The 27,662-nt window shown below is 40.0% G+C and overlaps 2 protein-coding genes across 4 annotated transcripts in view; both read left to right on the forward strand.

Moving 5' to 3' along the window:
- Nucleotides 1–16,690, forward strand: part of fam184ab (family with sequence similarity 184 member Ab) — a 140,137-nt gene extending 123,447 nt beyond the window's left edge. For 2 of the 3 annotated variants that reach the window (XM_062044869.1, XM_062044872.1), the window contains exons 19-22: nucleotides 109–226; nucleotides 2,019–2,123; nucleotides 2,716–2,984; nucleotides 15,911–16,690. In XM_062044869.1, the coding sequence (XP_061900853.1) occupies nucleotides 109–226; nucleotides 2,019–2,123; nucleotides 2,716–2,984; nucleotides 15,911–15,992 (574 nt within the window). In that variant the 3' untranslated portion in view covers nucleotides 15,993–16,690. The remainder of the gene's footprint in view (nucleotides 1–108; nucleotides 227–2,018; nucleotides 2,124–2,715; nucleotides 2,985–15,910) is intronic. The other variant, XM_062044871.1, reaches the window with a different exon arrangement.
- A 161-nt stretch (nucleotides 16,691–16,851) lies between these two features.
- ptrhd1 (peptidyl-tRNA hydrolase domain containing 1) lies at nucleotides 16,852–27,646 on the forward strand. The gene is made up of 2 exons (XM_062043560.1): nucleotides 16,852–17,133; nucleotides 27,237–27,646. The coding sequence occupies exons 1-2, from the start codon at nucleotides 16,921–16,923 to the stop codon at nucleotides 27,405–27,407; spliced, it is 384 nt and encodes a 127-aa protein (XP_061899544.1). The 5' UTR covers nucleotides 16,852–16,920; the 3' UTR covers nucleotides 27,408–27,646.
- Nucleotides 27,647–27,662: the final 16 nt, after the last annotated feature.

Consider the following 27,662-nt stretch of genomic DNA (forward strand, 5'->3'; position numbering starts at 1 on the left):
CAAAAATTATTCCAATATACCTGGGAAAACTCACTAGATTTGTCGCTAGTAGCCGTTTTACGTTAACGTTGACAGCCCTAATTTTTATGCATTTGTGTTGTCAAACAGGCTGGAAGGAACAGAGGACAAGTTCAGGAACAGGGAGAGTCGTCCTGAAGATCTGCAGATGATTGCTGAGCTAAAGGACATGGTGTCTGAGAGGGAATCTCTTGTAAAAAAGCTGGTGGTAAGCACAGACGATGCAAAAGTGATCATATAGTATACTGTAACTGTATGGCAATTTTTAAATGCGTAATGTATGTGGTTTAAAATGCCCAATACAAGTTTTTCACTTCCTATAAAATACTGTCACATCCTGTCACCGGGAGAGGCTGCAAAACAAAAAAGCTCTGCTCTTGTACAAGAGTTTTGACTAAAATTGTAGCTTTTCTGACCACTGATTGTGTTCACAACTACAGGACAGCTTGATAATGTATAACATTTTAACACTGCCCGGCGAGAGGCATGGATTTGCTATGATAGTCGAGTTGGGGGTGCCTACCGTTAGCTAAACACTAGCCCAACGTGGTTGCCAAGCAACCTGAAGCTATGCAGACCGTGAAAGATCGAACAAACTTTAAGCGTTGTTGATCACACAAAGAGGCTGACACAGCTCGGGCCAGCCCAAGGTACAATATTTGTTGAAATAGTCTAGTTAGAGCTGCCACAAGCCGTCAGAGCTAACTACGCTAACGGCTTTCAATTGGCTGCTTAGCAACTATGAGACGCAATCATCGAAACAAAATTCGGAACCTTCGGGCTTACAGATTGAATTTCAGGAAACCGACGATGTGAGGAATGATGTAAAACAGTTGGTGGAAAAAATGAGAACGATGATGGGATTAATAGAAGAACTAAAATCATCTGTGAGATAGAAAATTGTAAGGATGCAGGCAACACTGCGATCAGACATAGCTCTAAAATCAGAGATAACAAAAGAAACTAAAAGAAAAGAATGACAACTTGAGAACTGCATTTTTTGATGATATAAAGAAGTTCAGAGATGAAATGAAGATTCTCAGAAAATACACCTCAGCAGTAAGACAGGAGGTGAGGGTCCTGCAGGAGGACACCTCAGCAGTGAGAAAGGAGGTGAAGGTCTTTAAAGAGGTAACAACAGCAGTGTTGTTGCAAGAGTAGAATGCAGCATTGCGCCAACAGTTGCAACAAGATAACACCGTTCTGGAGTATAAAAAGAGGAGATGGATCAGTATACATGACAGAATGGTATCATCATTGCAAGACTGCACATCACTCCCAGATCCTAGTTGACATCAGAGGAGAACAAGATTAAATGGATGCTGCCTCACAGAGCAATAAGTGATCAACTTTCTGCAATCAAAGGATATTAATGTTGATATCAACACCATCGACGCATGCACACCACTTTATGGAAGAAACAACATCACCACCATGCCAGTCATCATCGTGAAACTCGCCAAAAGGAAATCTAAAATGGCACCGCTGAAACGGGGAAAGAAACTCAGGGGGACAAATTATACTTGATACAAATGTACATGAATGAACACCTCATTAAACGCAATGCTAACATCACTAAGAAAGCACGCAACTTGAGGCATTTGCTATTAATTTTATTGTGCCAGTCTTGTATTTGTCTTATATACCGCTATACAAAATTATTTTAAAGGCGTTCTTTTGTGAGTTTGTTTTTACTACATTTATTTTAGATCGTCAGTTCCAGTGTTAGCGTCTTTATTTGAATATATTCAAGCTTGAACAATACACAAGCCTCTAGCTTGGTGGCAGCAGTGTTCGAATTGATCAACAGACTGATTAAGAAATATGACATATTGGAATTGAATAATCCCTTCATTTGGAGCACATGTAGTAAACAACTAGCTTCAAGCATATTCACAAATAAATAAATATTATCAGGTGCTCAATATTATTATTCAGGGGGCGCTAAGATAATTAAGAGCCACTATGGTAGACTAACTTGTGTATTTCATCCACACCAGGATGACAAAAAGTTTTACCAGCTGGAGCTTGTCAACCGGGAGACCAACTTCAACAAAGTGTTCAACGCCAGTCCCAACGTAGGAGTCATCAACCCACTGATCAAGGTAGGAGCAAACATGGCCGACATCTCATCTCTCAGCGTCACCTCCTCAGTGCCTCAATCGGATGTTTTTTAAACATTTGATTTAACCATTAACTGCTTAAATACATCCCAATAATTTAGTGTAGTGTTAAAAAGTAGCCATGTGAGCCCAAAAAAATGTTTTTTCTCACTGCTGAGTTGCTCATTCCTGATTGGTGCATAGAAGCGGTGACATCACAAAGAGTAATGAATGAACTTGTTTCGCCGCATGCTCAAACCATTCAAGTGTTTGTTTATTTCTCATATTAGTCAACTTCCTGACAGCCTCGCTTTGCTTTCCAAGCCATTTGCTTTGGTGCGATCTTCGCCCGCCCTTGCGACGCCGCTCCGGGTGGCAGCGGGCTTCCAGTCGGTATGATCCTGTTAGCGCGCTGCTATGTTCTATCTCAGTCAGGCTCTCCTTGCGACCTTTCCAGCTTTCCCAGCGCTCCATTTGCCCTTTCTTTTACCTCCATTTTTTTTACATTTTCTTCATCATGATTTTCTTTTGCACACCCCCTTACTCCCTTCTTTCCCCCCCTGACACGTGCTCCCCCTCCTGTCTTTCTGTGTAGCAAAAGCGAAAGAATGAGAAAGCGGCGGCAAGCAGATTCAGCAGCTCCGCCAGCTTCAGGGTTCTGGAGGCAGCCGGCTCAGGCGCGGCGGGCCCCGGAGGCGGGCAGCCTCCGCAGCCGCCACCGCCGCCGCCGCCCCTGGCCCAGCTCGGCCGCCTCGAGCCCATCCCCCACTCCCCCCTCCTCCTCCACCACCACCTCGAGCTCAACGCCAACAAACCTCTTCCCCCGCCGCCGACCCCTCCCACCGAACCCAAGAAATTCACGAGGTGAGAGCGTCTCAGGACCCCTGTGGGCGGCGGCCCATCGGCAATCATCCAATCACAGAGCTTCCATTAGTTTGATCAAGAGCTCGCCTTAAACCTGCTGTTCCTCCAGTAAACTAGCCAATTATGCACTTATGCTTTGGGGTGTGGCCACCTTTAGCTCCTCCCCCTCTTACAAATTTGTTGCAGTCCAGAAAACTGGGATGTAGGACCTTATAGCCATTAAAATATATTTAAGTACTGTTTTTATACCATATTTCAAATACATGCCTCAATTAAACACTGAATGTAAATAAATAAACGCCTCACCTCAAATAAACGCCCTTCTCCCCCCTCAGGCACAAATAAACCACTAAGTGATGCAACTATGACTTTGCGGTAGAGGTGAAGTTGTAAAATATGTATACGGTATCTTCAGATAAAAGCATCCTCTCTAATCAACAACATATCTCTAATAAACGCCTGGTACCCTCTGCAATTGAGTAACTCAAGGAAATGGTTGACGACTGTATCGCTGATTGTGCAGACGTCGCAGCTGGAATGCACTTTTTCCCAGCTGTCTTTGAACGCGGCCTTAAAAAAGAAGATGGCGGCTGCCAACATTGACGTATTCCAGTCTCAAGGCGGCCATGTCCACTTCTCTCACTTAATGGGGCGGCAGGAAGTGCTCTTTAGCGAGCTGCCTGTAACGCTTGCTGCAATGTGATTGGATGGTTGCTCATGATGGGCTGGAATTGCGCTAAAATGCAGTCATTGATTGACACACTGGTGTCTCATTAATAGGAGGCATCAAAGAATGGCTTTGGGATGCAAAAAGAGCATGTTGGGTTTTTGTTTTTTTTAAGTTTAGGTTTTGCACGCTCATCCTATCAATGCGCCGTACGTCCATAACTATTGGTGACATCACACTATGTTCGTGTTGTGTTTGTGTTTGTGCACTCTTTGACATCTTAAGTCAGGCTGCTCGTTAGCACTAGGACATCAATTATGTAAAGTCACACACACACACACACACACACACACACACACACACACACACACACACACACACACACACACACACACACACACACACACACACACACACACACACACACACACTCATCGCCAAGCACTGACAGTATGAGGTCACATTTAATGCATCCACTCCCTTCAGACTCTATTAAACAATTATTTCCTTCTTCATCTTTCAATCTCTCAGTCACGCTTTGTTATATAAAAATAAAGCTTTTGAATATGCACTTTTATCTTATAAGAGAAAAAGGCGCACTGATTTTTCAAAAGCAACTAAATCAAATCGAGGACAAAAAGGTGCGAAATGAACTCATGTTTGTTGCAACATAATGAAGAGTTGTTTTTTACACAGAAAAATGCAAAATGATGAAATAAAGCTCTTGACTGCTCCTACAATAATTGCGAAGTATTGCAGCGCTTGGAGTGGGGCTATTTAAAGAGGCTATACTGTCCTCTAGTGGGGAGCACTGTGCCTCACATGCTTAAAGTTGGCCAAATGAACTATGAAACTGTGCTCACTTTATTCAATTACTATCTATTATTTGTACTGCATGACACTAAAACCTGCGTGTAACTTCCTTTTACGCTAGTAAAACACCACATTGTCATCATTCAAGTTAAGACATTTGTTGTGTTGTGTCCATGCTATAATGTCAACAAAGGTAGCCTTATTTGTACATGATTATGACAGTAAAGGATGTTAGAATGTGACTTTATGGCCTAAAATGCCTAATTTTGTAAAATAATTTTTTAAAAGTTGCTGCGTTTTAAGGTGTATTTTATCATTTAACATTCTTCTTCTCTGTGATTTTATGAATTTGTGATTTGTGAACCCTTACTCCAGAAAGTAGAGGATTTCATCAAATCTAACAATATAGGCTTTATTCATATCTTTACTTAAACGTTTACTTTTTTGAGATGCCTGAATTTGCAGAAGTTCCAAAAATTACAATGGAAAGTGCATTTTGTTTAGGTGTAAGATGCATTAAAATTGCAGGGAAGAGAGAAAGTTGCAAAAAAAAACTTGTGATTTTCCATTTGTAATTTAAATAGTGAATTTGCTGAAGAAAAAGTCATTAATGAACACATACAAACAAAAAGACTGAGAAAAGCATGTGTCCATCATGGCACACAAAAATGTGCAAAATAGGCTTTGCATTACAACAAAGTACACGTACAAGGAAGAGACTAAAAATTAAAAATAAACTTTCACTGTTAAACTAATTTATGCTCAAGACAAGTTAACAATACAAATAGTAGTAAAGGTAAAGGACATTACTATAGAGATAACGCTCTGTATATCAGCTGTACACTGACTACTGTAAAACTTCATTTCAAGTATTCTAGAGGCGTCAGTAAGGGATGGCCACACACATTGGGCATGGCCTAAACCGAAAATAAAGCCGGAAGTAGGTATATGTCATATACGGCCACCATTTTTGTAATTTTTTAAGAAATCTGCAAGTTTTTTTTTGTAGTCCATACACCATACTGATTTATGACCATTATAGGCAGAAGTTAATATTTTGTCTCTTATATTTAGGGGAAGGGTCAGCAACCCACAGCTCTAGAGTTAGATGCAGCTCTTCAGCGCTACCCGAGTTGCTCCCAGGGACTTTTTACAAACACGTTCTTAAATGGAAAATGATGGGGAAGTAATTATAATTTTTGATTCAATGCGTTTTCTGTACTATATCTACACCACATATCTTCCTAAATATTAAGGAGGCCACTGTACCTAAAGTTAGTACTGCAAACTCTATACAATTTTAAGTGACTGTCGTAGGCACTTAACAATCTCACACCCTAGCCTCACTCACGATTTCAACTTTTGGTTTTACTTAAAAGTGTATTTAACTTTTTTCTTCTTAAAACTGTGTTTGAATGAAAATAAATATTCCCAACAAGCAGGTACTAGATTTGTTGCAACGAAAAAACAAGGAATTAGCCCCCAAATTAACCAAAACGGGACAATCTAATGCACTCTGTGAAAATGAGTCAGCCAATGGGATTAAAGCTGGCAGCCTTTTTTTTTGTTTGTTTATTTGTAGTTTTTTATTTTTAAAAAATCTGCATGGTGGAGCAGGGGTTAGTGCATGTGCCTCACAATACGAAGGTCCTGAGTTCAATCCCTGGCTCGGGATCTTTCTGTGCGGAGTTTGCATGTTCTCCCCATGACGGCATGGGTTCCTTCCAGGTACTCCGGTTTCCTCCCACCTCCAAAGACATGCACCTGGGGATAGGTTGATTGGCAACACTAAATTGGCCCTAGTGTGTGAATGTGAGTGTGAATGTTGTCTGTCTATCTGTGTTGGCCCTGTGATGAGGTGGCGACTTGTCCAGGGTGTACCCCGCCTTCCGCCCGAATGCACCAGTGACCCCGAAAAGGATAAGTGCTAGAAGATGGGTGGATGGATGGCATTCAGTTTTTAGTCCTGATGTCATAATGACTGACAACCCCTACAGGTGGAAATTAACATCATATTCAGTCGCCATTTTATCTTGTGGGTTTTTTAGGAATCCCGCCATCTTTTAAGTAGTTTGGATATTAGATACATTATCATCAGGCCCGAGGGCGACTACTTTAATGCACTATTATTTGAAGTTAGTAGGCGTTTCTAATCAGCACGCTCGATACATTATAATTACTTACACTTTGCAGATTAATTTTCGTCTATCATCACAATTTTAATTTCGATTATGTTTAATACGGTCTTCAGGGGACGGCGTGGCGAAGTTGGGAGAGTGGCCGATCCAGCAATCGAAGGGTTACTGGTTCAATCCCCACCTTGTACCATCCTAGTCACATCCGTTGTGTCCTTGAGCAAGGCAGTTCACCCTTGCTCTTGATGGGTCCTGGTTAGCGCCTTGCATGGCAGCTCCCGCCATCAGTGTGTGAATGGGTGTATGTGGAAAATAGTGTCAGAGCACTTTGAAGTGCCTTAAAAAGGTAGAAAAGCACTATACAAGTACAACCCATTTGCCATTTCACCCATTACTATCAGAGGCCTAAGAGAAATTAGCTTTTTCACACACACCAGCCTCACTCAAAGTTTCAACTTTTGGTTCTCCTTAAAAGTGAAAGTCATTGAAAGAAAATGTTCCCATAAAGCCGGTAATATATTTGCTGTAATAAAAAACGTGGAATTAACACCCAATAGACGATTTAGTTTAGTTGCAATGCACTCTGGGAAAATGAGTCAGCCAATTAGAGTCAAACTGGCGACCATTTTTTTTGTCTATTTGTAGTTTTTAATGGACCTGACATCTTTTTTGTTGTACTTGTATCCGTTATACATCTTATTTCACTCTCTTAAATGTAGTATTTAACTTGATTTCAGTGATTTATCATTTTTAATTGACATTTTTAAAGTTGATTTAAGGGCAAATGGTATGTTTCACCATTATTTTTATTTAAAGTTACTTAAAGTTAAATAAAATGATCTATTTTCCTTAATCCCTTCATCCCTTCATTTAAAGACATTTCTTTTAAGATACCTATAGTTCTTAAACCAGTGTATGTAATGATAATATTTTATATTAATATTCATATTTATTCATATTTGAAATAACAGTTAATATTGTATGTAGCTTTTAAAAAAATAAATATTTTACGACATCAACATCGGACCAACAACAGTCCTTTACAATCTCATGAATACCATTAAAAACGGCCAACTCTCATTCAGGATAAAGGCTTAAATCATTTCAAACACATATCCTGACGATAACCACAAATATCAAGTGTTTGTCTTACACACAGTAATCAGTTGTGAACAGACAGAGCCCCAGCATTGCAAAAAAACAACTATAATTTAAAAGAAGTTAATTTCCAGTTCTAATCATACTAATGATTTTTTAAACTGACTATTGTATCTCTCTTATGCAACCATTGCAATCAATTATGCAAATGATGTGATGATGTCATCTTGCTGCTTTTTAGCAATAGCTAATTTACAGTTTTTTTCAGTCGCTAACAAGCGTTTTTCTAAACAGTAGTCACATTTTCAAAACTCTAAACACGATTAGCACAACATCGGTCCTTTGTGGCCATACCATTCACACATTTCATGTTGTTTTCACACAATATGCAGTCAGTGAACACATTTATATAATGCTTACATTTTCTTAACAGACAAGCTACACCTCCAAACAAAATTATAGATTGTTTTTGTATTATTTACAAATGTTAACACAAAACATCCCACAATTGCAAACACAATATTCCAAACCTTAGATACAGTATAAAAACCTCTGTTTCTGTAATACAGTAATATCAGTTCTAAAACAATATATCCCAGCTGATAATACTGTAACATCAGATGCGATGTGGATGAAAACTTTTGACCTATTCCTGAAGATCGCAGGGATTAGATACTGTAAAGGAATTTTGTGCTTTTTTTTAGTTCTCCCTTTTTACTGGGCTTTTTGCTGTTGCTTTTTTGTTCATGGATATTTTGTTAACTTTACTGTAAACAATACTGTAAAACGTTTTCTGTTGTATCATACTGTAAACAGTATTTCTACTATACCTCCTGTAGTAAACAGTAAAGAAAAAAAAACTGATTCGCTTTTTACTGGAATGCTTTTGAATGTGAACATTACATGTGGATATACAGTTCCCAACCAAAAAAGTAGGCGTAAAAAACTGTGGATTGCATGTTTTGCATGCAAATACCTGTAAAACTGAAACATAAAAGTCTATGCAGTTTTTGTAATGTCCACAATAGCCAGTATTTTGAAACCTGGTGTACTTTGATTGGCTGCATGTTCCTTGTGAAGTGAAAACAAGAGTTATTCTTTGAAAGAATAATTTCATTTTGAGTCAGATGTCCAGTGTTTTGGTAAAGTTAATGTGTGCAGAGAAAGATGTCTTCTATTTTGAAATGAAGAGTTAGTATATAGTTAACAAAATGTGCTTTTGAGAAGAAAATGATCTATTTGGCCAATTGTGTTTTGTAGGTGTAAGTCTGTGTTAAGAGTTTAGTAAAAGTATTTTAAGTATAGGTAAGCGCTTGTTAGCGATGGCAACACTGGAAGGATGGTGATGATACCGGTAGTCCAAATTCATTCACAAAGTGCAGGTTAATATCACATTTCAAATGTGGCAATTGAACGCGACAAATAACTTAAAATGATAATGCATTAAAGTTTGACGCCCTAGGAATTAAATAATAATGTAACTAACATTAGAGATGGCAGATTTCCTAAAAAACATTAGATAAAATGGTGACTGGATGTGATGCTAATTTCCACCTGTAGGGGTTATAAATTATCTATCCATTATCCATCCCTTTTCTACCGCTTATTCTCTTTATTATGGGTCTAAACTACAAATAAAATAGTGAATTTCTTAATAAGAAACACAAATAGACGAAAAATGGCTGCCAACTTGACTCTCGTTGGCTTACTCATTTCCCCGGAGTGCATTGCAGGTACAGTAAATTGTCCGTTTTTGGTTCATTTGGGGGCAAATTTTTTCTTTGCAACAGAAATATTTTTTTGGGTGGGGAATATTTACTTTCAATCAAACTCACTTTTAGGAAGAAAATATTTAAATACACTTGAGTAGAACCAAAAGTTAAAGGGACTGATAAATATTTTAAGTGTGGTCACAGTTTGACCTATAAACTTAATATATCATTTGGACCATTCTCTATGGGGGAAATGGCAAAGCTAGTCTTAACAAGTCTACGAAATGAGTATGTTTACTCCAATTATTTCCTTTCACAGTGGTTAACTTATTGTTACATTTGAATGACAGTCATTGGGGTTGAATTTAGGCTTGCAACTAATTGGTTATGGTGTTAGTCTATTTGGGAACATTTATAAAGACACAACATGATACATCACATACATATTTCTACTTTCTCATTAAATTATGTCCAAAAAGGCGTCAGAAAAAGCAGAGCATATTTATCCCTCCCCCTTTTCCTTTGCATAGCGAATAGACACACATTTGTTTGTTCAATTCCTATGCCCAACCTGTAACACAAAAAATTGTAAATACATATATTACCTGTACATCTAATAAAGGTTTAATGATGGCCATAATTTGACCCTGGAACAGATTATTATTAATTATCATATTTTTCTATAGGAAAATGTTTGTTTTCCGGAACAGATTATATCTGAACGAAGAGGTTGCGCTGTATTTCGACTTAAAGGGGAACTGCATTTTTTTAATGTTCCCTATCATTCATAATTTCTATATGTAAGACACAAAAACATGTTTTTCTTTTTTTATGCATTCTAACTCATAAATAAAGGCTAGCAAAAGGCATCTAACAATAGAGGTGTTGGGATTTGCTCTATTCCGCCTATAAAGCACCCTAAAAAACATCCAAAAACTTCCATCAACGTTTTATATACAAACCCCGTTTCCATATGAGTTGGGAAATTGTGTTATATGTAAATATAAATGGAATACAATGATTTGCAAATCATTTTCAACCCATATTCAATTGAATGCACTACAAAGACAAGATATTTGATGTTCAAACTCATAAACTTTATTTTTTTTTTGCAAATAATAATTAACTTAGAATTTCATGGCTGCAACACGTGCAAAAGTAGTTGGGAAAGTGCATGTTCACCACTGTGTTACATCACCTTTTCTTTTAACAACACTCATTAAACGATTGGGAACTGAGGAAACTAATTGTTGAAGCTTTGAAAATGGAATTCTTTCCCATTCTTGTTTTATGTAGAGCTTCAGTCGTTCAACAGTCCGGGGTCTCCGCTGTCGTATTTTACGCTTCATAATGCGCCACACATTTTCGATGGGAGACAGGTCTGGACTGCAGGCGGACCAGGAAAGTACCCGCACTCTTTTACTATGAAGCCACGTTGATGTAACACGTGGCTTGGCATTGTCTTGCTGAAATAAGCAGGGGCGTCCATGAAAAAGACAGCGCTTAGATGGCAGCATATGTTGTTCCAAAACCTGTATGTACCTTTCAGCATTAATGGTGCCTTCACAGATGTGTAAGTTACCCATGCCTTGGGTACTAATGCACCCCCATACCATCACAGATGCTGGCTTTTGAACTTTGCGTCGATAACAGTCTGGATGGTTCGCTTCCACTTTGGTCCGGATGACTCGATGTCGAATATTTCCAAAAACAATTTGAAATGTGGACTCGTCAGACCACAGAACACTTTTCCACTTTGCATGAGTCCATCTTAGATGATCTCGGGCCCAGAGAAGCCGGCGGCGTTTCTGGATGTTGTTGATAAATGGCTTTCGCTTTGCATAGTAGAGCTTTATCTCGCACTTACAGATCAATCAATCAATCAATCAATGTTTATTTATATAGCCCTAAATCACAAGTGTCTCAAAGGGCTGTACAAGCCACAACGACATCCTCGGTACAGAGCCCACATACGGGCAAGGAAAAACTCACCCCAGTGGGACGTCGGTGAATGACTATGAGAAACCTTGGAGAGGACCGCATATGTGGGTAACCCCCCCCCTCTAGGGGAGACCGAAAGCAACGGATGTCGAGTGGGTCTGACATAACATTGTGAAAGTCCAGTCCACAGTGGATCCAACACATCAGCGGGAGTCCAGTCCACAGCGGGGCCAACAGGAAACCATCCCGAGCGGAGACGGGTCAGCAGCGCAGAGATGTCCCCAACCGATGCACAGGCTAGTGGTCCACCCGGGGTCCCGGCTCTGGACAGCCAGCACTTCATCCATGGCCACGGGACCTATGCAACTCCCCCTCGCAAGGGACAGGGGAGAAGAGGAGAGAAGAAAAGAAACGGCAGATCAACTGGTCTAAAAAAGGGGGGGTCTATTTAAAGGCTAGATTATACAAATGAGTTTTAAGATGGGACTTAAATGCTTCTACTGAGGTAGCATCTCTAACTGTTACCGGGAGGGCATTCCAGAGTACTGGAGCCCGAATAGAAAACGCTCTATAGCCCGCAGACTTTTTTTTGGCTCTGGGAATCACTAATAAGCCGGAGTTCTTTGAACGCAGATTTCTTGTCGGGACATATGGTACAATACAATCGGCGAGATAGGCTGGAGCTAAACCGTGTAATATTTTATACGTAAGTAGTAAAACCTTAAAGTCGCATCTTAAGTGCACAGGAAGCCAGTGCAAGTGAGCCAGTATAGGCGTAATATGATCAAACTTTCTTGTTTTTGTCAAAAGCCTTGCAGCCGCATTTTGTACCAACTGTAATCTTTTAATGCTAGACATAGGGAGGCCCGAAAATAATACGTTACAGTAATCGAGACGAGACGTAACGAACGCATGAATAATGATCTCAGCGTCGCTAGTGGACAAGATGGAACGAATTTTAGCGATATTACGGAGATGAAAGAAGGCCGTTTTAGTAACACTCTTAATGTGTGACTCAAACGAGAGAGTTGGGTCGAAGATAATACCCAGATTCTTTACCGAGTCTCCTTGTTTAATTGTTTGGTTGTCAAATGTTAAGGTGGTATTATTAAATAGATGTTGGTGTCTAGCAGGACCGATAATCAGCATTTCCGTTTTCTTAGCGTTGAGTTGCAAAAAGTTAGCGGACATCCATTGTTTAATTTCATTAAGACACGCCTCCAGCTGACTACAGTCCGGCGTGTTGGTCAGCTTTAGGGCCATGTAGAGTTGAGTGTCATCAGCATAACAGTGAAAGCTAACACCGTATTTGCGTATGATGTCACCTAGCGGCAGCATGTAAATACTAAAGAGTGCAGGGCCAAGAACCGAACCCTGGGGAACTCCGCACGTTACCTTGACATAGTCCGAGGTCACATTGTTATGGGAGACGCACTGCGTCCTGTCAGTAAGATAAGAGTTAAACCAAGACAAGGCTAAGTCTGACATACCAATACGTGTTTTGATACGCTCTAATAAAATATTATGATCGACGGTATCGAAAGCGGCGCTAAGATCAAGAAGCAGCAACATAGATGACGCATCAGAATCCATCGTTAGCAATAGATCATTAGTCATTTTTGCGAGGGCTGTCTCCGTAGAGTGATTTGCCCTGAAACCGGATTGAAAAGGTTCACAGAGATTGTTAGTCACTAAGTGTTCATTTAGCTGCTGTGCAACAGTTTTTTCGAGAATTTTGGAAATAAACGGAAGGTGGGAGACCGGTCGGTAGTTTACCATGAGGTCAGGATCGAGGTTAGGTCTTTTGAGCAGAGGATGAATAACCGCTTTTTTGAATGCTAGGGGAACAGTGCCGGAGGAAAGTGATAAGTTTATAATATTTAACACTGATGGACCTAATAATACAAACAGTTCCTTGATAAGTTTCCCAGGAAGTGGGTCAAGTAAACATGTTGTTTGTTTTATCCCACTTACACGCTGTAATAATTCCTCTAATGTTATTTCATCAAAAATAGAGAGACTATTTTGGAGGGCAGTGTCCGTCGTATATACAGTCGTATTTGTGTTAATAGAGCCCAGTTGTAGCTGGGATGCGTTGTCTTTAATCTCCTTTCTAATGAGTTCAATTTTCTTATTAAAGAAATTCATAAAATCATCTGCCGAGTGGGTGGAGCTACTGGGAGGAGTCCCTTGTTGGGTTAGCGATGCTACTGTACTAAACAGAAATTTAGGATCGTTTTTGTTGAGGCGGATGAGATTTGAGTAGTATTTAGTTTTAGCTAAGGTAAGCATGCGTTTATAAGTTATTAAACTATCACTCCATGCTTGATGGAAAACCTCAAGTTTAGTCGCGCGCCATTTGCGTTCCAGTTTTCTACATGATAATTTCTGAGCTCTAATTTCTTCTGTAAACCATGGGGTGCGCCTTTTGGGGGCCCTTTTTTGCTTTAGCGGTGCTATACTATCAATAATTTCGCGCAAGGCATCGTCAAAGTTGTTAGTGAGTTTATCAATAGAGCCGACATAATTTGGGAATGGTGCTATTACCGAAGGCAGTAGGTCAGCAAGAGTCATCGTTGTGGCAGCATTAATGTTGCGGCCGCTATAGCAGTTATTATTATTATTAGCTTGTTGACAAAGAGTCAAAACTTCAAATTTTATAAGGTAATGATCGGACATTACTTTAGTATATGGAAGTATCATAACTTTGGAGGTGGTGACACCCCTGACAAGCACTAGATCTATTGTATTACCGTTGCGATGCGTGGGTTCATGTATTATTTGTGTAAGACCACAGCTATCAATTATGGTTTGGAGCGCCACGCACTGAGGGTCCGATGGGGTATTCATATGGATATTAAAGATGTAGCGAAGAACTGTATTTACTGACAGTGGTTTTCTGAAGTGTTCCTGAGCCCATGTGGTGATATCCTTTAGAGATTGATGTTGGTTTTTGATACAGTGCCGTCTGAGGGATCGAAGGTCACGGTCACTCAATGTTGGTTTCCGGCCATACCGCTTACGTGTAGTGATTTCTCCAGATTCTCTGAACCTTTTGAAGATATTATGGACCGTAGATGTTGAAATCCTTAAATTTCTTGCAATTGCACTTTGAGAAACGTTGTTCTTAAACTGTTTGACTATTTGCTCACGCAGTTGTGGACAAAGGGGTGTACCTCGCCCCATCCTTTCTTGTGAAAGACTGAGCATTTTTTGTGAAGCTGTTTTTATACCCAATCATGGCACCCACCTGTTCCCAATTAGCCTGCACACCTGTGGGATGTTCCAAATAAGTGTTTGATGAGCATTCCTCAACTTTATCAGTATTTATTGCCACCTTTCCCAACTTCTTTGTCACGTATTGCTGGCATCAAATTGTAAAGTTAATGATTATTTGCAAAAAAAAATAAAGTTTATCAGTTTGAACATCAAATATGTTGTCTTTTTAGCATATACAACTGAATATGGGTTGAAAATCATTTGCAATTCATTGTATTCCGTTTATATTTACATCTAACACAATTTCCCAACTCATATGGAAACGGGGTTTGTACATGCTGTAAGTGTATATGTAATGTAGTAACACTCACATTCATAAAAAACATGTAATACTTTGTTATTTTCTCATTTTAAGCATACGGCGGCATATTAATTTCACATACGCATCACATTTGCTTTATCCTTCAACAACAACAACACCAGTACTCATGGCAGACTTCATGAGAGACGACAATGACTACTTTGGGACAAATGATGATCCAGAACCTTATATTTTTGAGCCTGAATTAACAGAGGGAGAGCGACAAATTTTAGAAGCTGAGTGATCAGCAGATCCAGCAAGTAGCAGTATTGCAAAGTGCTAAACAAGAAATACAAACTACGAACATAATAAAACAATCACTTACTGTACAATGTCTGCTCTCATTGGGATGCTGACTGATGGAATGTTTGTATCTTCCCGTTGAGGAACAATTAATCATAATCCTCACAGAGGGTAAAAAAAAAGGTTTTTTTTTCTTTTCGTCTTTTTTTTTTGCCATCTCCTGGTCTAAGTGGAATGTCAAAGTTTACTAACTTCTCAGATGTAAGACTACAACCTTGATTTACAATCTAGAATTAACTTTTACTAACTCTTAGGTGATGCAGCAGCTCACCGGCTCAATATGTCAATATCTGCATGAGCAAGTTACCTCTCTGTGATCACGGCGCTGCTAAAAATAGTTTGTCTGCGTTTGCGCTGCTCTTACAATAACGACATTGTTAATACTTGGTTAATATTCAGGTCACGACATCTAAATGGAGTATTGTTGGCAGTTTTACTCCCATCTGCTGGAATTTTAGCCACTTTGTACTTGCCACATTTTACGAATTAGAATATGTTTTATTGTCATACATACACAACTTTTTTTTAAGAGCAGTTCCCCTTTAAATAAGGCAACCAAAATATTGGAAAATATTGGTGGATGTTTTATTACAATTCATAAATTAAGAAAATATCACATATACAGTTAAAAATACAAAAGTAATATTTGTTTCTCTTTTTTGCCATGCACCCTCAAGCCCTCTTGAGACTAAGGACGCCGCCATCGACCTGCCGGACGCTCAGCGCCAGGAGTGGTTCGCTCAGTACTTTTCCTTTTGATCGCCAACACACAAACCTGCAGAAATACACCAGGATTTTCAGCATGTCAGCCAAACTTTGAAGAAGACTTTAAAAAAACAAAACAATACCATTGGAATTAGCTATACAAAAAAAGAACAATAATAATGTTGAAACTCTTTGTTTTCTTACTGTCATTTCGAGAGAAAAATCTAATGTTTTTTGAAGTGAGCCAAACAAAAGTCCGCCATTCACTCTGCTTTGATTTGATTGTCTATTGTCTCACTTTGTTTGAGTACAGTGACAATGATCACGTTAGGTTGGATGTTTAGTTCATTTGTCATCTTCCTGACTTGACGTCACACTCCACTCTCATGCTGCTAATTGCCATTGTTTCTTTTGGACTCCGGTGAGACGTAGATGTGCGTTCGTCCAGAAAACCTATGGTAGAGATTGTCGTTGCTCTCTGTGCGTTTAAAACGCGGCTTTGCTAGACCTGAGGGCGGCGTGACCTGACCTTACCTGACCCACTCCTCCGCCGGCCGCGGCGTTTAGGGGGGACACCATCTTTGTTATGGCCGCATAGAAGCCTCAGCAAATGTTTTTTGGTAGACTCTGAATAAAACCTTGTTTGTATGGTCATCTGTCTCAACACAGATACAATGATGTCTCACCAATTTTAAGAATAAAAATAGCATTTTATATTTATATTATACTGTGTATGCTTAGTAAATGATTGTTGTGACATTTGTGTGTGTGTGTCTCTTGTTTATTCAATTTTACTTGAAATAATGACATTTGAGTACATAATAGGATTTTTGTATCACATCTATTCCTGCGACAGTAATGCAGCGTGGTGTAGTTATAGTGTCTACCACTATATGGCAGCAGCGCCATTGGTTTGACACTACAGTTCTTCTTCGACCCGGAAAAAGAAATCAACACACGCCGACACCTCCGCCTGAACACGATGGCGGTTTCAGGCGCCGCTGGGTCCCCGAGCCGCCTGGTCCAGTATGTTGTCGTCCGCTCGGACCTGGTCCACAAGCTGTCCTGGCCCCTGGGAGCCGTGGTAGCACAAGGTTGCCACGCTGCCATGGCCGCCATCCACTTGCACTACACCGACGGTGACACGCAGCGCTATCTGGCGGAGCTGGACGACATGCACAAAGTAGTGCTCGGGGTGAGTGGCCACTTACTCCGAACTCCATTGGAAAAACGTCCGATTTAAGAACACTGCGTTTTTTTCAAACACTTGAGTGCTGATTTACCACGTAGTTAACGACACATTGTTATTGCTGTAAAGAAATCGGCGCTAAAGATATGAACCCTTGATGCTTATTGAGATGTTTGTGTGACAATCATTGGTACTTTACTTTACTTTATGTAGCAATGCGTTTCCCACCTAGGCCTTCAGTGATGTCCGACTTCAATGATTACCTCTCAAAATACCATAATTGATATCACCACATGACCATTGCTGGAGAAATACTACACAGGAACACATTTACACACTACTGGCTATTGAATCACATCAACAGTATAAAAAAAAATCACATCCATCCAGGCCCGGCCCTAACCAATCTGGCGCCCTAGGCAAGATTTTAGGTGGCGCCCCCCCACATCGGCAGTGAAGTGTATAAACTCACAAGAAACCGAATAGCTTTGTCTTTGACCTTTTTTTTTACTCAAAGAAAGCTAATTAACAATCATAATAGTTAACAAGATAAAAAAAAAATATGAATAAATAAATGAATACAAAAAATAAAAAATGAATATCTAACAATTTATTGTCATTACAGTGAAATGCTGAATAGCAGAATGTAAAGTAACAGTATAATACATTATATGAGGGACGGCGTGGCGAAGTTGGTAGAGTGGCCGTGCCAGCAATCGGAGGGTTGCTGGTTACTGGGGTTCAATCCCCACCTTCCACCTTCCTAGTCATGTCCGTTGTGTCCTTGGGCAAGATACTTCACCCTTGCTCCTGATGGCTGCTGGTTAGCGCCTTGCATGGCAGCTCCCGCCATCAGTGTGTGAATGGGTGAATGTGGAAATACTGTCAAAGCGCTTTGAGTACCTTGAAGGTAGAAAAGCGCTATATAAGTATAACCCATTTATCATTTATTTATATTATTTATGTTATGATTATCTTTAACCGAATCACAGCAGTGCTCAAATTAAAAAACAGCATTCCCTCTCATGTGATATTGCTTAATTAACATTAATGATGTGCACTTTAACAACTAGGCTTACAACTATACCTAATATATAAAGGGGTGGAAAAGTGACTATTACCTGCAGGGCAAACATTAGCTAACCAGAAGGCAATAATAATGTAAACAAAAAACACCTGCTTAAAAGATCTAATACAAATGTCCCTGAGGAATGAAGGTGGGACCGTGGGAGTACTGTAATTACCTAACGTTACATTATTATTTTCCATAACAATTTAGCCCCCTCCACAATATTAACCCGACGTTAAAACAGAACTAGCTATTTATTGATTAGCAATTGCCGTATCATGTAACATTAGCTTAATGCTAAAAAGCCAGGTTACTATCACCAGTGTTGGGTTAGTTAATGAAAACCAGTAACTAGTTACAGTTACTAGTTACTTCATTTTAAAAGTAACTCAGTTACTTACACCAAAAAGTAATGCGTTTCTGTGAAAAGTAACTATTTAGTTATTTCTTTTTTTCTTTTTTCTTTTTTAAAGCTCCCATTAATGCCCTTTTAGCCTTCATTTCAGTACTGTTATTGCACTGGAGAATAATACAATGTGTTGATCAACTTGACATGCATTTGCATCACTCAACTCTGCTAAGCAATGTGCTCTACATACAACACACAAACAATGTGCTCTACATACAACACACAAACAATGTGCTCTACATACAACACACAAAGACAAAGATATGTTTCTAAGGGCCAATTTGTTTTTGGCCAGAACAAATTGACAAAACTTTTTTAAATAGCTGCAACATAACATACATAAGTAACAAACAGCATAATAACAACATAGCTGAAAAGCAAGAAAGGCACACACTACATACACAAAGCCTAACCATGCATTTTTTCCTCAAGGAATTCTGACACAAAATCATGTCTAAAGCTCAGAACACTCTACACATTTCCCCAGTTTTAGTTTAGAGATAAGGAAAGATTGGCCTGGCCCTCTAGCATCCCTCTTTATGTTTGTGAACTTTATAGTCTATACATTTAGAGTGATGTGATAATCAAACACTCTAGAAGTCTAGAATGAAAGAGTATATAAGAGAATTGACAGCAACGTTCCCTCTAAGGTGCGCGCCTGTGCAATTGCGCACTGCTCAAGCGTCCTCTGCGCACGGCAAATCTATGCCACGCACAAAATAAAATAAAAAAATAAGTGCATAACAATTTTCGACACACGGGCACGACAGAGAAAACTGTTTTTGTCATCATTGTTCAAATATTGTAACGTCTGTCGAGACGCTTTTTGAGGACATGAATTCCATCCATCACTTTACTGAGCAAAACTCTTTATTGTCGGCCATAAACACATCACTAAAACATTAGTAAAAAAATGATATCTAGCAAAAGTGGTCATTTTCTGCAGTACAAACCAGACCAAAAGCAACTTTGTTAGATCTACAGCAGCCGCTCGCTCTTTCTCACTTGCGCCAACACATGCACATATGGCACTTAGCCAGTGATGCGTTTACAGCCATACAAAAAGTGGGACAACTCCAACACCACACATAAAGTGTCATTCCAGGTCGTTACACTATGATTTACCAATCAAATGTGTGCTTATTCTAGTGTCATTTATTAGGAATCTTCATTTATAAATATTAATCATTAAATGCTGTTAGTATATTAAATAAATACTAATAAAAATATATTTTTTACAAGCAGGAAGTTGCAGGAATGTACACATGATCCCCTGCTTACATCTCATTGTGCAACATGTGAATGTTTTAATGGAAACTAAATGCAATGTCTGAAAGGGGTACAAATGATTTCCAAAGCAGGACCTCCACCCAGACAAACAATACAAGTACACAGTTCATGAAAAACAATATTTGTTGTTATTGTCATTGTAAGTGGGCCTAAACACTTCTGTTACAAATGGAAATGACTGCTGTAATTTGATTATAATAATAAGAGAATGTTGTCTGTCTATCTGTGTTGGCCCTGCGATGAGGTGGGGACTTGTCCAGGATGTACCCCGCCTTCCGCCTAAATGCAGCTGAGATAGGCTCCAGCGACCCCGAAAGGGACAAGCGGTAAAAAATGGATGGATGGATGGAGATTAAAGTTGTTATTTAGTCAGGTTTGGGCCAGGTGGGCTGCTGGTGTAGCCACAGTGTGCACGTCTGATGTTGCTCACATGGCCTCCACTCAATGCTCAGGGACTTTTTGCGTTTGCTCACACATGAACAATTAGAGGGAACATTGACTGACAGAGTGTGTACCTTCAGTGCTGCATGATGAGCAGAGGCAGAGTTAATCCTTAAGTGGTGGTGGTGGAGGGAAAGTAGCATTGGAGTCTCTGTCTCTCTTTACTAGCTTCGTCGAAGCATGTTGCTTATGTAGCTTGTTTCAGCACATTTGAATTGCTGTTTTGGGTAGTAGACGGGATCTTTGATCCAAAGCACAATTTACATTTAACTAAAATGTTATTTTCTTTGTGCTCGACAAAAGGAAAGTAGTGAAAATATCTCCATGTAACAAACTCGACTGCTGCTCCGCCATGATCAGACACGCCCCCCTCCCCCCTCTCTCTCTTCCCTCCCCACACACACACACACACACACACAAAGAGCGTACGTCTCTCTGGGTGGGGGGGGGGCGTAATGTTGTAACAAATAATATTTCTATTAAATAGGCTTTACTTTGCATTTTAATTAACGTGGGATTATTTTTTGTATTTAAAAATAATAGTACCAACTTTTTTTTTTTTTTCTCCAACATTTGTGGCACTGGCGTGACGCCCCCTGATGGACGGCGCCCTTAGCATTTGCCTATACGGCCTATGCCACGGGCCGGCCCTGCATCCATCCATTTACTACCGCTTGTCCCTTTCGGGATCGCTGGAGCCTATCTCAGCTGCATTCGGGCGGAAGGCGGGGTACACCCTGGACAAGTCGCCACCTCATCGCAGGGCCAACACAGATAGAGAGACAACATCAGGGGCGTCACTAGCTTTTAAGGACAGGGGGGGCTTAGCCCTCAGGAGATGCACAGGATGGGAGCGAACGTAGCGCACAAGCACAAAACTTCACTGGGTTTTTCTTATATATATATATATATATATATATATATATATATATATATATATATATATATATATATATATATATTAGGGCTGCAACAAACGATTAATTTGATAATCGATTAATATGTCGATTATTACTTCGATTAATCGGATAAAAGAGACAAACTACATTTCTGTCCTTTCCAGTATTTTATTGAAAAAACCCAGCATACTGGCACCATACTTATTTTGATTTTTGTTTCTCAGCTGTTTGTACATGTTGCAGTTTATAAATAAAGGTTTATTTAAAAAAAAATATATATATATTTTTTTATTTAATTTTTTTTAAAAGCCTCTGCGCATGCGCATAGCATAGATCCAACGAATCGATGACTAAATTAATCGGCAACTATTTTTATAATCGATTTTAATCGATTAGTTGTTGCAGCCTTTATATATATATATATATATATATATATATATATATATATATATATATATATATATATATATATATATATATATATATATAGCCCCTCTAAAATAGGCCTAACAACGCCAATGGACAACATTCACACACATTCACACACTAGGGCCAATTTAGCGTTGCATATCAACAGTATAAAAAACGGGTTATTTTCTGGCACATGTAAAAATCAATTAAAGGCCTACTGAAATGAATTTTTTTTATTTAAACGGGGATAGCAGATCTATTCTATGTGTCATACTTGATCATTTCGCGATATTGCCATATTTTTGCTGAAAGGATTTAGTATAGAACAACGATGATAAAGATCGCAACTTTTGGTATCTGATAAAAAAAGGCTTGCCCCTCCCGGAAGTAGCGTGACGTAGTCAATTGAACATATACGCAAAGTTCCCTATTGTTTACAATGATGGCCGCCAGAAGTGAGAGAGATTCGGACCGAGAAAGCGACGATTTCCCCATTAATTTGAGCGAGGATGAAAGATTTGTAAAGGAGGAAAGTGCAAGTGAAGGACTAGTGGGGAGTGGAAGATGCTGTGAGAGCCGGGGGTGACCTGATATTCAGCTGGAAATGACTACAACAGTAAATAAACAAAAGACATATATATGCTCTATTAGCCACAACACAACCAGGCTTATATTTAATATGCCACAAATTAATCCCGCATAAAAACACCTAGGTGTTTGTTATGCTAGCTCCTAGCTACTAGCTACTAGCTCGAGCTAGTTATAGCTCGAGCGGGTAATATGGACGGGATCCCGTATATATAACCCGCCAATACAATTCAAACACCTGCACAACACACACACTCACTCAGCCCAAACAACCGTTCACCTAACCCACATATGTCAGAGTCAAGGCCCGCGGGCCATATCCGGCCCGCGAGAAGGTTTTTTACGGCCCTTGGGATGATCTTGATTTATTATTAGAACCGGCCCGCAGACCGCAGATCTTTTACACGCACCAAGCGGATGCCGGTCCAAGGTTCCGGAAGGGGGCGAGCGGCCCGCCGGGACGCGCCTGCCGGCCGAAGGGCTGCAGCCCGGCCGTCAGTCGCGGAGCCCGCCGTGCCACGCGCGCCAAGGGGGCGGGCCGAAACCCGGCCCCGAGGCCCTGAGACTTCTGCTTTGTTTCCCCAAACCGCGCGTCACCGCCGGGCCCGCACCACCGTCGGGCTGCAGCCCGAGCGTCGGTGGCGGAACCCATCATGTGCCGCGCGCGCCAAGCGGAGCGGGGGGGTCAAGCGGGCCGAAACCCGCAGGCCACCCCCTCACCACGAGGCCCTGAGACTTCTGCGTTTGACCCCTACGCGCGGCCCGTTGGGACGCGCCCGCCGTCAAGCCACGAGGGCCAGCCGTCGGGTCGCGGAGCCCGCCGTGCCACGCGCGCCAAGGGGCGGGCCGAAACCAGCGGGGGGTTTCGGGCACCCAACTCGCCTCCCTCCCACGGAGGGAGGAGGGGGGTTTAATGTGAACATTACTGTGCAATCACATATTTAGAGTTTTTACTCAATTCAAGTTTAAAAGTTAAAGTTTAATATTTGTTTTCACTGCATGTTACTTCTCCTTAAACAAAGTGTTGTTTTTGATTTATAGATTTTTGCACTTTATTTTATTGTATTTCAATTTAATTATATTTTAAAAATATTTCAGTTGAGTGGATGATAGAAAATTGCTATTATTGTTTTTTTCTTTGAAGTAAATTTAGCCCACTTTTGCTAAAATAGAAAATATAGGCTACTGATGGTGCCTTGAATACCGGTTTCTTTCATTTAATGTTCATGTTATGGGGATTTTTATATAAAGGAAATTTGTCTTTTGTGTCTGTTGAAAATTAAAGATTACTGACAGAGCCATAAGAAAATATTGCTTTATTTATCTGATCATATTGGAATATATTTGTTAGGTTTTCAGTAGGTTCAATTAGGTTCACTAGACTATATGCGTCATTTAAAAATTTTTCAATGAACATTCGAACAGTCCGGCCCTCGGCTTGTAGCTAAATTTTTTATTTGGCCCTCCGTCCATTTGACTTTGACACCCCTGACCTAACCCAAGGTTCATAAAGCTTATATATTTAATCAAAGTTACGTACATGACACGCACATACTGGCAAGCAATCAAATGTTTGGAAGCGCGCGGGTGGGACCTGATATCCAGCTGGGAATGACTTACAACAGTAAATAAACACAAGACATATATATACTCTATTAGCCACAACACAACCAGGCTTATATTTAATATGCCACAAATTAATCCTAATACTAGCTCCTAGCTACTAGCTTGAGCTAGTTATAGCAAGCGATCAAATGTTTGGAAGCGCAGCTGTGTACTCACGGTATCGCAACTGTGTATCCAAATCAAAGTCCTCCTGGTAAGAGTCTCTGTTGTCCGAGTTCTTCGATCTTGACTGCATCTTTCGGGAATGTAAACAAAGAAGCGCCGGCTGTGTACGTGTTGCTGCTGACTTCCCTCGCAAAATAGACACTTCGCACCGACAACTTTCTTCTTTGCTTGCTCAGCTTCTTTCTCCATAATGCAATGAACAAATTGCAACAGATTCACCAACACAGATGTCCAGAATACTGTGGAATAATGACATTAAAACAGAGCTATTTCGTATTGGCTTCAATGGTGTCCGAATACCTCCGTTTCAATGATTGACGTCACGCGCATACGTCATCCTCAGAGGTGTTTCGAACCGGAATTTTAGCGGGAAATTTAAAATTGCACTTTATAAGTTAACCCGGCCGTATTGGCATGTGTTGCAATGTTAAGATTTCATCATTGATAAATAAACTATCAGACTGCGTGGTCGGTAGTAGTGGCTTTCAGTAGGCCTTTAAAACATATACCGTAAATTTCTCTGCTTGGCTTATGCAACTTCCGGTCAGTAAAGTTTGATTCAAAGTACACACTTCTCAAATATATATCAACTGCCCTGACCACATGATGGCGACAAATACACATGTAACAATGTTAATTAAATGACAAGTATGACATACATTAACAACAAGAGTTTACAACTTTTAGTTGTAACAGAACAGATACTGTCAACAACTTGTGATCTGATTGGCTATCGCAACTGTCTCTCAGCTCTGTGTTCTCAAATTCATCCGCTAACAGTCCCGGTGAGTATCCAATCACAGGACGCGTAAATGTCACGTTCAACGTGAGAGAAGTGACCTGACTGTGGCCAGATCCTTGTAGTTCGCTGAACTCCACACAAGGATCTGGGACTTCTCTATAGGGCAGGGGTGGGCAATTAATTTTTACCGGGGGCCGCATGAGCAACCTGAGCACTGCTGGGGGGCCACACTGACAATATTTCAATTAAATTTTGCTCAAATTATTTTTGATATACCGTAAGATAGATAATAATAATAATAATATTTTCATTTAACCTAACTTATCTTTATACAAAAGCAGATGGCTTTTGATGGTTTTATTTTTAACACTTTCTTACACAACACTTCCTGATGTATATTACAATACAAAAATTTCAATTTCTGTCACTTTATCCTGCATCCTCTTTGTTGTAAAACCTTTATTTAACCAGATAAGAAAACATTGTGAACGTAGCACGCCTGTAAGGTGATTGGCGAAGAAGGAGGAAGCGTTGCTGTTGCGGAAATGAGGAGTGAGGATTGGTTTTCCTTTTGGAAAGAACGAGATAAGTTGAGCAGTGTTAGTATAGCATGCTCAATAAAAGTTTAAAAAGTGCATCAGACTTGGTGTGCACTTCTTCTGGACGCTACAATTGATGTCAGAAGTGGGATGAAATGCCTCCCAGTTCGCCTTGCCATCAAACCTGGGAGTCTTTTTTGAGGGCGGAATTCCCCCCGTGGCAAGCAGCGTGGCTGCACCTGTAAACGATGCCCCTCTCTCTCTCTCTCTCTCTCTCTCTCTCTCTCTCTTTGCGGCGAGCTCCTCACGTGGCACGTACCTCCCGATGACGTAGCACACAAACAGTGCAGTATGCGCAAAGTTTTACTTCTGCCACCAATTGTAGTGTCCAGAAGAAGTGCACATCAAGTCTGACGCTCTTTTTAAACTTTTATTGAGCAAGCTATACTAACACAGCTCAACATATCTCGTTCCTTCCACACGCACGTCTCCTCACTCCTCATTTACGCAACTCAAGAAGACAACATCTACTTCAGCAGGTCGTTACACTATATTCTTTAAACACAGCAACGTGTGTACCACAAATAAGCACACGGCTTTACCTTTACTTGTCTTGTTGAAAACACGCCATTCGTCATCAACTTTTCTCTTTTTAGTCGCTGTGCGCCTTCCCTCACAGGACATACGCACAATAACACTTTTCAAAATAAAAGCAGCACAGTTGTATTGCACGCATGACAAAGATGTTTTTTTAAATTTATTTTGTAATTTGAGATTGCCGCTGCGCGCACGAGCATACGTCCACACGGAAGTAATACAAATAACGCTTTTCAAAACAAAAGCAGCACCGTTGTATTGCACACTCGAAATAGATGCTTTTTAAAATTTATTTTGTAATTTATAATTGGCCTCACGCGGGCCGGACAGGGACGTACAAAGGGCCGGATGCGGCCCGCGGGCCGCACAATGCCCAGGTCTGCTATAGGGGATGTATTTCAGAAGGCAGGGCCTTGTAAAAAAAAAATCATTGCATGTGATTGGATAAACCACTTGTCCGTTATCTTGAATGACGTACTACTTCAACCACTCACAACGAAATCAACCTGTGACGCTTATGAGAGCGACGCTGTGAAATCCAAAACAGAACAGCCGACATATTGGATAACGACGGAGCGAAAAGTAAAATAAATGCCTTCAAAACCGTTATCTGTTCATCTTTTAAAGAATGAATATTCGATAGATTTATATATATTTATATAGAGGTTTATTTGAAATAGGGACAGATACAAAAACATAAACATCTGAGACAGTTATCCAAAGTATGCATCATAGAGTTTGTAGCCAAAGCTAATTTACAACACTTGTCTCCAACAACAACAACACAGATCCAACATCATTAAAATAAGAAAATAAAAAATAGAATTAGGCAAAGATGAGTCGATAATATAAATAATACAAAGTGCAAACTAGATAAAGGCCAATAATAATAATAACAGACAAAGTGTAGACTAGATAAAAACCAATTTGTAAAAATGAGTAAAAACTAAACATGGGAACACGATTGTTGCTCAACTAGCCATCATTTTGTTTGTTTTTTGAAAGTGACAAGTGCAGGTATACTTTTCAAAGTGTCAGGTAGAGAGTTCCATAGTTGGGGTCCTTTTATTATTATATTTGACAAAACAGTTGCAATAGCAGAATCAATGTCAGCACATGACTCCTCGTTGTGCTAAGGGACTAATCCAAAACCATTCATGCGTTTGACAGGAAAACAACGAAAGTATATACATAGTCCATAGGATAAAGACTTATCTATTCTATCCAATCGACATAACTAAATTAATGTCCATTTCTTTCCTGAAATCAAAACATATTTGTATTTATCATTTGAGCCTGTGAGCCGTGCAGTCATTACACTTGTGTTCTCCAGGCTCCAGACGAAGCCGCCCTCTCTGCTTTATCAGAGACTCTGACCCAGGCTGGCGTGGCCCACAAGCTCTGGATCGAGCAGCCAGAGAACACCCCCACATGTCTGGCCCTCAAACCCTACCCCAAAGAAAAAGTGCAGCCGCTGCTATGCAAATTCAAACTCTTAAAATGAACTCACGCCGCATACAGACTTAGTACAATAAGACATTGACAATAATGTTCAGTAGGCTTCAGTAGACAAGAATGTAAACATTGCCTGTACAGTAAATAAAGGCGATAACATGGCCACGGTTTTACCCTGGAACAGATTGTTTCCATTTCTTATGTAAAATTGGTTGAACTGTGTTTGTTAAGGTTCCACTGACCAATCTCATGTAGATAAATAAAGTAAACAAAAATTGTTTAACCTAATGCCTGTAGACCAGAG

The sequence above is a fragment of the Entelurus aequoreus genome, linkage group LG04, assembly GCF_033978785.1.
Source record: "Entelurus aequoreus isolate RoL-2023_Sb linkage group LG04, RoL_Eaeq_v1.1, whole genome shotgun sequence".
In the NCBI taxonomy this organism is placed as follows: domain Eukaryota; kingdom Metazoa; phylum Chordata; class Actinopteri; order Syngnathiformes; family Syngnathidae; genus Entelurus; species Entelurus aequoreus.